The sequence below is a fragment of the Rhamphochromis sp. 'chilingali' genome (genome assembly GCF_963969265.1).
Source record: "Rhamphochromis sp. 'chilingali' genome assembly, chromosome: 3".
Classification (NCBI taxonomy): domain Eukaryota; kingdom Metazoa; phylum Chordata; class Actinopteri; order Cichliformes; family Cichlidae; genus Rhamphochromis; species Rhamphochromis sp. 'chilingali'.
Window position 1 is genome coordinate 45,885,511 of NC_137931.1, and position 9,950 is coordinate 45,895,460.

At 45.8% G+C, this 9,950-nt stretch overlaps 1 protein-coding gene across 2 annotated transcripts in view; it reads left to right on the top strand.

Annotated features, from left to right (window-relative positions):
* LOC308393544 (myosin IXB) overlaps positions 1-9,950 on the top strand; it is a 62,996-nt gene that overhangs the window by 39,123 nt on the left and 13,923 nt on the right. For both annotated transcript variants that reach the window (XM_080877392.1, XM_080877393.1), the window contains exons 5-16: positions 1,368-1,462; positions 4,588-4,650; positions 5,669-5,768; positions 6,933-7,033; positions 7,345-7,474; positions 7,561-7,650; positions 7,796-7,912; positions 8,022-8,156; positions 8,478-8,599; positions 8,702-8,843; positions 8,931-9,126; positions 9,535-9,610. In XM_080877392.1, coding sequence (XP_080733518.1) covers positions 1,368-1,462; positions 4,588-4,650; positions 5,669-5,768; positions 6,933-7,033; positions 7,345-7,474; positions 7,561-7,650; positions 7,796-7,912; positions 8,022-8,156; positions 8,478-8,599; positions 8,702-8,843; positions 8,931-9,126; positions 9,535-9,610 — 1,367 coding nt within the window. The remainder of the gene's footprint in view (positions 1-1,367; positions 1,463-4,587; positions 4,651-5,668; positions 5,769-6,932; positions 7,034-7,344; positions 7,475-7,560; positions 7,651-7,795; positions 7,913-8,021; positions 8,157-8,477; positions 8,600-8,701; positions 8,844-8,930; positions 9,127-9,534; positions 9,611-9,950) is intronic.

Here is a 9,950-nt window from a genome sequence, read left to right on the forward strand (position 1 = left end):
ACCGAACACATTTACTGACCTTCATATAGGGAATAGAAGAAATAGAAAGAAAACCATTTAAGCAAACAGAATAAAAACAACTGCATGGTTGATCTGAACAAGCAGACAGCTTGGATAAATTGTGTGCAGAAAAAAAGGGGAAAAACCTTCGTGAGTGGAGGCCCCGTCTGAGCAAGTTCAGAGCTGCAGACTGTTCTGGTCTCTCACACACACACACACTCACGTGCACACACGCACACACACCTCATGTGAGCATCTTTCATCATCCATCAACAAGTAACAACTCTTCCCTCACTTCCTTCAAGGCAATATTAAAATCACATTTTGAGTTCTTTTTTTGCACTAAAACATAAAAATTAATCAAAGTTGTTCTTGCTTAAAGAACAAAAAAGAGCAGATGAGCGTGCACGGACAGAGCTGAAGCACAAGGGGTGTAAATATGCAGGAGAAAAGAAAATGGGTCAACGGTTCATCCTAAGGAATCTCAGTCGTGTGTGTGTGTGTGTGTGTGTGTGTGTGTGTGTGTGTGTGTGTGTGTGTGTGTGTGTGTGTGTGTGTGTGTGTGTGTGTGTGTGCACTTGCAGTCTTTTTTCCAATCTTCCCCGACACCAGTGTATCAAATTCACCCTGCGACCGCCTTACAAAACAGAATGTACTTCCTATTTAACATGCATTGAGTCAACTTCCCCTGTGGTGGCCTTGTTTTGTGTTTGTGTGTGACCATGTGAACATCTCATCATGAAGAGGGGGAAAACGTGCTATTCTCGTAACGTATCCGTGCAATAAACAAGGCGCCTCAGAGAGGCTGGGTGAGCCTGGGGTCGTTGCGCCTCTGGCTGGGTTGCAATTGGCCCGAGACCTGGAGAGAAACGTTGGTGTGACACGGCCGTACAGAGGGTCTGCCCCAGCCTCATTTATCATTTCTGACCTAAGCTTTCTCACACACATTGACCCCGAGGAGGTGCAAAGAGCGATTCAATGAGAGTAAGAAAAGGGCAAATTCAGATGAGTTGCAGATGCTTACCCCACTCACTCCCACCCGCTTCTACAGTTTCAGCTTCAAAACAAGGTTTAACCCAGGACTGTGCAGCCTCTTTGTAGTTACGGAGGGTTGTTGTGACTTCAGCAAAGGTCCTGATTCCACTGATGGCTTGAAGGTTAACAGTTTAAAGAAAAGCTGCAGAGGTTTAAATGACTTTGGTAGTGCTGTGTGTTCTGATGTCTTCTCCTGTACACAAGCCCGACTGCAGTTTTAACCACTTAAATTCATTTTTTCTCATTATTTGACCAGAACATTGGGCTAAATTGTTGATTGGTTAGATCGATGCGCTCTGTGTAGTTGACTTTAATCCTCTTCTCTCTTCCAGGCCTTTGGGAACGCCAAGACAGCCCACAACAACAACTCCAGCCGCTTTGGCAAATTCATCCAGGTTAATTATCTGGAGAGCGGCGTGGTCAGAGGGTAAGTAACACCGTGTGTGTGTGTGTGTGTGTGTGTGCGCGTGCGTGCGTGTGTGTTCTCTACAGCGCTGCGTCTTCCTCTTTACTTTTCTACCGCGTCACATGGGCCTTCCTATGTTCACTGTGTGTATATGGACTGAAACTTGCAACCACTAGCATGTCCTTCCTTTTTCTCAGCAGCCAGACTCTGGTTAGGAGCTGCATCAAAGTCTGGTCAGCCGTGTCACTTCCTCATTTCCTCATCAAGGCAGAGGAACAGATGCTCAGCGTCTTTAAAAAAAAAAGGCAACACGTCGAGCTTTAACAGGGCTCTAGACTAACTTTTTGCCATGGGCGTGCCGGTACGCCTAACTTTTTAAAGTTAGGCGTACCGGCACAAAAGTTAGGCGCACACAAATTTTCTAATAATTTATGTAATATAATGTGTTTGTCTGGATACACTGTGCTTTTTCAGCATTCAAAGATTGATGACACCGTGTCAGAGCACTGGCTATGAATTTCAGAAGGATCAGGCCTTAACAGAAAAGTTAGCAATAGTTCTTTTCCTATTACAGCTACATCCACGTCTGTCGTGCCTAGGCTGCTCACTAGGGCTGGGTATCATCACTGATTTCTATAATCCATTCGATTCTGGTTTTCAAAGTCCCGATTCGATTCAACTTAGCCAGAAGAGTCAGAAATATTATAATTCTGATCATTTATCAGTACTGACTTCATCAGAATTGTGAACATCACAGCAGATGCCTTTGTGTGAAAGTAACTGAGAATAAAACAGAAAAACATGAAGGAGATTTTCCTGGTCTGGCTTTTTATAGCAGAAAACCTTAAAAATATTCTACAATGTTCTGCATATAAAGTTTAAATTTCTTCAGTATTGAACAACAGAAAAAACAGGCTTTCTTGTCCGAGGTCATTTAAGTGAAAAAGAAAAAGACAGCAGCCACAGCCTGTAAACAACGGTAGACTGGTGGGTAATGAGCGAATGAATAATACAGAAAACAGAGATTGGAGACGGAAACTGTTCTTGAAGTACAGAGAGAGAGAGAGAGAGAGAGAGAGCTAGCTGTGCAGGAAGTGTGATTTTAATAGTCGTGGAAGCAAAACAGCAAAATTCATGACGACATTGATCAAATGTGAAGCGCAGTTTGCTGCTTCTTTTGCTGCTGGCTCGGTGGATTTTGGCTGGAGAGACAAAACCTGCAGCTCAGAATCAGCGCAAAAAGACGTGAACACAGCGCGGACCGGACGCATCAGGATCGCTGAGCTCCGACAGCGTGTCCGTCTGCGGGCCGTCGGGTGAGAAAGCCGAGAAAGACAAAGCTGATTCTGATGCGTCGGGTCTGTGTTTACGTCTTTGTGTGGAGTCCGTGTACCTGCTCTCATCTGCTGTTTGGTTGTTGTTGAAATGGTTTTGTGAGCTTTAATCTGAGAATCTGGCGTTTCTGGCAAAACACAGTTATTTAAAAGTCGATTCAGGATTTAATGAATTGATATCGCTTTATTCAAGCTACTCACCTCCCACTTCCACCTGCACTTTCAACTGGACCACGGCCAATCAGAGAGGTCCCGCCCCTTACTATCTCTGATTGGTTTAGTCCACGATAGGGGCAAAATGTGTGTCTGTTGACCACAGGGAAGGTTGCAGATTTTTATTTATTTATTTATTTATTTTTTGCTACCCGAACATTTGGTCGCACAGGTGCAACCAAATATTTTTTTTTAGTCGCACCACTGAAAAATTTGGTCGCATTTGCGACCAAATTGGTCGCACTCTAGAGCCCTGTTTAACTGCAGCGAACATTTAGTACAGTGTTCAGACTAATGACTGACACAGTGATTAATTCTCTGGTCCTAAAAATAGGCGGTGAATAAACACGTTGATGCCTGTGCTGACGATGTTCAGCTCCACACTAGGTGGGTATCCCCAGCCTGATAGCACCAGCTCTCGTTGCTCAGCCTCAGCTCTGTAATTCGATCCGAGGAGTCGATTTTAGCAGGCTGAGGCTTTTCTGTGATTCCCACCAAAGATCGTTATCTTGCAGAACATATCATATCTACTCAAAGCACACCGCCCAGCATATTTCACCACCATTATTCTTTCTAGTGTAGACTCTTCTAGGCGGTTAAGGACTCAGGAGGCCACCACAGCTCTGCTCTGTAGACTTGACAAAGGCTGTGTGTCTCTCCGTCTCCAGTGGAGTGGATCAGCAAAGAGGAAGCTGCTGCTCGCCTCGGCTCTCTGAACTGACCGACAGTCTGCATGTTTTTATGCTCTCCGTCTCTCAACCTTCTTCAGCTCACGTTCAGCAAACATCAGCTGTTCTCAGATCAGCTAATGAGTAGGGATTGTTATTGATGCACCATCTGTTGTATTGCTTGGACACCCCTGCATGCCTGTGCACATTCAGACGTTTGCAGAAGCCTCTAACAGGTTCAAGTGCAACTTACCTCAGTATCTGTGGGCAGCGTGATCAGGATTCCCGTCAGACGATCTTGTTTGTTACAATAATAATGATAAACAGCATTTTGTGGGTGTTTTTGTGGTCATGATGGGCACAACTGATTACACCCCGACGTCACAGAGCACGTAAGCTAGCGTTTGAACTTTACGTTGTCTGTCTCTAGTCGAAGCTGCAAGCCGGTTTCTCACAGCACAGCTCTATTCTTAGTGTCAGGACTGGCGTCAGTGCTGTTTTTGCTTGGCTACTGAAAAACCAACTTTGACTTATAAAATCTGATTTGGCAAACTTTATGGCCTTGGCCTGGTGCAGCAGGTAAATAAAGCTGCGTATCTGTCGACTGCAGTGAAAACACAGCCTGCTTTTTCACTGCCCTCCGTCTCCTATTCAGTCAAATACATGAATCCTAAGCTGTCTGCGGCTGGCGTGTTGCTGTGTGATGACACACGTCCAACCATATCTGAGAGCTTTGTTCCCTCTTTGATTGTTCTGACCATCTGCCCTCACTTCCCCTGCTCCTCCCCTCAGTCTTTATTAGCAGCCCACTTTCACAAGTGACCTGGGAGACACAGACACAGCCGAGTGACCTTTTTTAGATCAGATGATTCATCCTCCTTCTGCTTTTTCTCATCCTTCCCCCCTCACTGTGTTTTTCTCCATTTTGCAGGGCAGTGGTGGAGAAGTACCTCCTGGAGAAGTCTCGTCTGGTCTCTAGGGAGAAGAATGAGAGGTGAGGAATGACGGGGTCTTGACCCTCATGAGGTCGTCTTATATAACCAGGACCTGCAGTTGTGTTTATTTGCAGATAATAAACACTGAAAAGCAAGTTTTGACCAACAGTTAAGAAGATTCGTTGCTGCACATTGAAACCAACTCGTCGCCTTGACGCTGCCTCTCGTGTTGCTCACTGCACTGTTTCCTACCAACTAGACTGCTAGTCTGTCGCTGCTTGTGTGACTAATATGCAAACAGTTATTTCACTTTGGTAACTTAGAAACGCAGTCAGAGCGACGTAATCCTGCTTCATCATTCTGTTTTCTCTGTGGGATCTATCAGTGAGTCAAAGGAAGAGGCCGACTGTCACAGATAAACTGACATTAACATCAGTGGTTCCTGCTGAATGCTGATGATGATCTTTAAAAGAAACACAAGATTAAAAGAGTATAATCTAAAAAGTGGGACTGACACTAGTTTATCCTTTGTGTATATGTGTGTCTGCCACATGGAGGTGTGCGTATCTGTCCTTAAAAACACACTTTAAACTCTGGAGCTCAGCTGATGCTTCGTGTGTGTAGAAAAGCCTCCAGTAGCTGTTTTTAGGTGGGAGACGAGCTTCCTGTCGAGGTTTTCACAGCTAGTTTTGGAAAATCTGTTCACCTACTGCTGCCGATTACGTCACGTTACCCCCCGCCCACTGCCGCCTGCTCCGTGTGCGCCGTTAATCACATAGTTGCAGTTGCAGTTGACGGTGCGTCTGCTGGGTGGTGTTATTGTTTCTTAGTGATAAGTGTGGAAACTCATTACTCCCGTGTGCTCATACAACAAAGCTACCTGCTCGCTGATAGCGCCAGTGGAAAACTTCTGTAAACAGCACCGAGCTTCAGACTTTATAAAGTGTGTTGACTCAGTCTGTTTGTGGCCATAAGCTCGTACATCTACTAATGAACAGCAATGGTATAAAAATGAAGGGAACTTTTTCCCTCAGTAATAACTTGGTGTAAAGTTCATATTTTTTTTTCCTTTTCCAGGAACTATCACGTGTTTTACTACCTGCTGCTGGGCGCTTCAGAGGAAGAACGAAAGGAGTTCAAATTGCTGCCGCCTGAAGACTATTTCTACCTCAAGCAGGTACAGAGTCGCTGCTCCGGCACCACAGGGGCCTCAGTCGCCCTCCTCCAGGGCCGCCTGTGACAAATGTGATAAATATGGAAATGAACAACATTTATTTATTTAAAATATTTGTCTGGTGTTTTGGCCCACAGCATCTGCTCGATCTGCAGCTGGGCTTTAGCTAAGATAACATTTAAAGCAGGTTTTATTTAGGAAGCTGCCTGCATCATTTTAATGTTTCATAGCAGGCTCACGTTTTGCTTTTGGTTTTTTCCACCAGCAATGGAAATGTTTCTTAAGTATTAAGGAATCAGATTTGAGTTACACTCATCAGGACGGCTGATGAGCTCATTTATACCTAAAATGAAGCATTTTCAGATAAAGTGTGACGTCTCTTTTGATAGATCAGGAATCAGCAAGCTTTCCTATCTAAACTATTTTCTCCATTTAATTTCAGTCTCCTGTTTTCGGCCCACCAAATAACTTTCCTGTTGATTTTTAACCTTTGAACCTGGTCATGGGCGTGGCCTTTACAGCAGGGGTCGGCCACCCTGAGCACTCGAGTTAATCTGAGAAGGTGCATCAAAAATAAATGGCCGGGCCAGCGGTGCACATCGCAGATTAGCTCGCGTAGACACGTTAGTTGTGCCGCTTCTTAATGACGCTATCTCAGCTAACAACCCCAACTACCAGATTCAGCTTGTAATTGGCTAAAAATCACTCCGCCTACCGGTGACAGAGGCGTTGCTAGCTGGCAGTTTTTACGCTTCAAACGCATCAGGGATCTGTCTGCTCAGCATCAGCACCATGGAAATACACACAAACACAACCACTGATATAGAGCGTTATTACATGTATTGCTAATGCCACGGTTGCTATGGCGCAGTGACGTCTGAGGGAACTTTAGACGCCACTCGTCATCAGAAAGGTGGCCGACCCCTGCACTACAGTCACACCGTGCTTCCCTTTGAGTGACCTGATATATTCATGAATGCAGCCAAGCTGCAGTCCGTGTGTCCTGCATGTTAATGAGCCGCTCTTTGTTCTCTCTCGTTGTTATTCCCCTCTCCTCCACCTGCTTTTCACACGCCTCCGTCCTTCACCCGTGTGTCCGTTTTGCGCTTCACCTTTTTATTTCCATCTCCAAACACTCGATAACTGCCTCGTTCTTGTTCCTCGCAGCAAAATTTTAAGATTGAAGATGAGGAAGATTTGCGTCACGATTTTGAACGGCTGCAGCAGGCGATGGAAATGGTCGGCTTCCTTCCCGCCACCAAGAAACAGTAAGTGAAGTGAAAGCCTCGCTGTTCCACGCAGAAGCATCTTTGCCTTCAGTCCTGTAAACACGAGTTATGTTAGTGTGAGCACTGAGTCACATTACCAGCCCCAGATTACAACAAAGATACTTTTCAGAGCCTGGCAGTCTCTGCAGCTAATGAGCCAATCAGCCAGTTTATTAGAGACGGCGTGCAGCTACTACAATGGCTCTATTCAGTTCACAGCTCAAAGGGACGCTCGGGCTGAAGACCAGCACCACACGTGTCTCATGTTTGTCTTCTTTCTAAAGTGTGTCATTGTTATTATTGTGTCGCAGGATCTTTTCTGTGCTCTCCGCCATCCTGTACCTTGGCAACGTGACCTACACGAAGAAGGCAACGGGCCGAGATGAAGGCTTGGACGTGGGCCCACCAGAGGTCCTGGCAACCCTCTCTGACCTACTAAAGGTAACTTGAATGTGTGTTTGTGACTCCGTGCTTCAGTTTGTGTAGGTGTGTGCGGCTGCCACTGTTAAACTGCTGATGTCACTCAGGTTAAAGAGGAGCTGCTGGTGGAGGCGCTGACTAAGAGGAAGACGGTGACGGTCAACGACAAGCTGATCCTGCCCTACAGACACTCTGAGGTGGGCTCAGGAGCATCAGTGCAGTCTCTCATTAGCGTCTACTTCCTCTTTATTCGTGCTTTGGATTTCTTCTTCCTGTTGGTGTGTTCTGGGTTTTTCTGCCTCTAACGCTCTGTGCATCGCCCCCTCTTTTATCTGCTATCAGGCCATCACAGCACGAGACTCTATGGCCAAATCTCTGTACAGCGCCTTATTTGACTGGATTGTCCTGCGCATCAATCACGCACTGCTCAATAAGAAAGACATGGAGGAGTCTGTTCCAGTAAGAAACACACACATCAGAAAGTGCAAAGACATGAAAAGTCCAGTTAGGTCGCCTCCCTTTGTTCGCTTGGCGCTGGCGTTCACTTGGCGTTCTGGTTGTTTTCCAGTGCTTATCCATCGGTGTCCTGGACATTTTTGGCTTCGAGGACTTTGAGACCAACAGCTTCGAGCAGTTTTGCATCAACTATGCAAACGAGCAGCTGCAGTATTACTTCAACCATCACATCTTCAATCTGGAGCAGGTGAGACGTGCAGTGGACGCTGCACTGTCAGGAGGTTTGCCTTCGAGCGCCTCAGACTCTCTGTTTATAATAACGAGCGTGTGAAGGATGACTCATCCAAACATTACCCGATCTCCGCGGAGGAGAACCGTTATGTGGGAGTTCGTGCTGGTTTATAAATCAAGTTATTGTAATAATATTGCATTTTTGTAGTCAAACATAACTTTGCAGTCACACGATGGTGCAGTTTGTTTCTTTTTGAGACTAAAAATCCAGATATTTGGGTTAAAAGAGCAGCGGTGACACGTTTAACCTCTTAATGCTCTGTCCTGTCGCATCCAGGAGGAGTACCAAGCAGAGGGCATCACCTGGCACAACATCGACTACATAGACAACGTGGGCTGCATCCATCTCATCAGCAAGAAACCCACTGGCCTGCTCTACCTCCTGGATGAGGAGAGCAAGTAAGAAAAGTTTATTTTAATCGACGTCGATTTATCCTGATTTTCTTTTTCCTTAATCTGTGCTTCTCTCATCGTTCCTTCTTCTCTGTGTCTGTGACCCAGCTTTCCACATGCCACAGATGAGACTTTATTAGCCAAATTCAAGCAGCAGCACCAGTGCAACAAATACTTTGTCCCCACGCCGGTCATGGAGCCCGCCTTCGTCATCCAGCACTTTGCTGGGAAAGTAAAATATCACATCAAGGTAGGGAGTGGAGACAAAAGGACGATTGGACCTCGGTTTGAGTGCGAGGGTTTGTGTCTCACTCGTAACTGCCTCTCACCTCACCAGGATTTCCGGGAGAAGAACACAGACCACATGCGCCCGGACATTGTGGCGCTGCTGCGGAGCAGCGACAGAGCGTACGTGCGGCAGCTCATAGGCATGGACCCGGTGGCCATGTTTCGATGGGGCATCCTGAGAGCTACGATCAGGGGCCTCGCTGCTTTCAACGAGGCCGGTCGCACCTGGGCAGCAAAAACTGCAGGTGTGTTATTAGTGTGAAGACATGCCAGATTAATTATTTAGCACATGATTAATCTTAATAACTGAAATGAATCGTCTGCAAAATAATCTGAATTCTGCAGATGACTGCATTGGTTTCAGTGAAAGTAAGCGATCTGATGACTTTCACTGCTGCAGTGTCTCTGCTCCGTCATTGTGCACATAGAAGTAATGCAGCCTGCAGAGTTGAGGCTAAAGTTTCTCCAAAACTGTTCCCACAAGTCTGATTTGCTGCCTTTTTATTTGCATTATCAGGATTAAATATACTAAACACACAAAAAAGAGTCATGTGACTTTGATAACACCTTTTTCCTGCCAGAAACTTTGAAATCGAACGGCTTTCCCGATGTTAATAATGATTTTTCTCTCTTGTGTTTGTTTGGGGTGTCAGGTGTTATCCGTCCAGTCACCAGAACTCCTTTAGGAGAGCTTCAGCGGTGCAATACCGCAATAGAAAGAATGTACAAGTAAGTAACGTAATTCAACACGAAACTATGAAACTCGCCTTCTGGGTGTCGTGCTCGGGCTGGTTTTTTAACCTTCAGGCTCTTCTGGAGGAAATCTGTGCCTGTGGACGTGGCAGCTAATAACGGTGTTATTGTCACGAAGCACAGACTGATTATTTTAAACGGGATCAACATAATGTTCACCCTTCATGAAGCTGCCACACACACACACCAGCTTCCTGTTGGAGGTGAAAGATCTGGACCTCCACATTGATCCTTTCTGCTTTGTTACTGTCTAATTTGAATTGAATCCTCAGCACTGGCACAGACGCATCTCTCACCAGCGCCACTAAAGATAAAT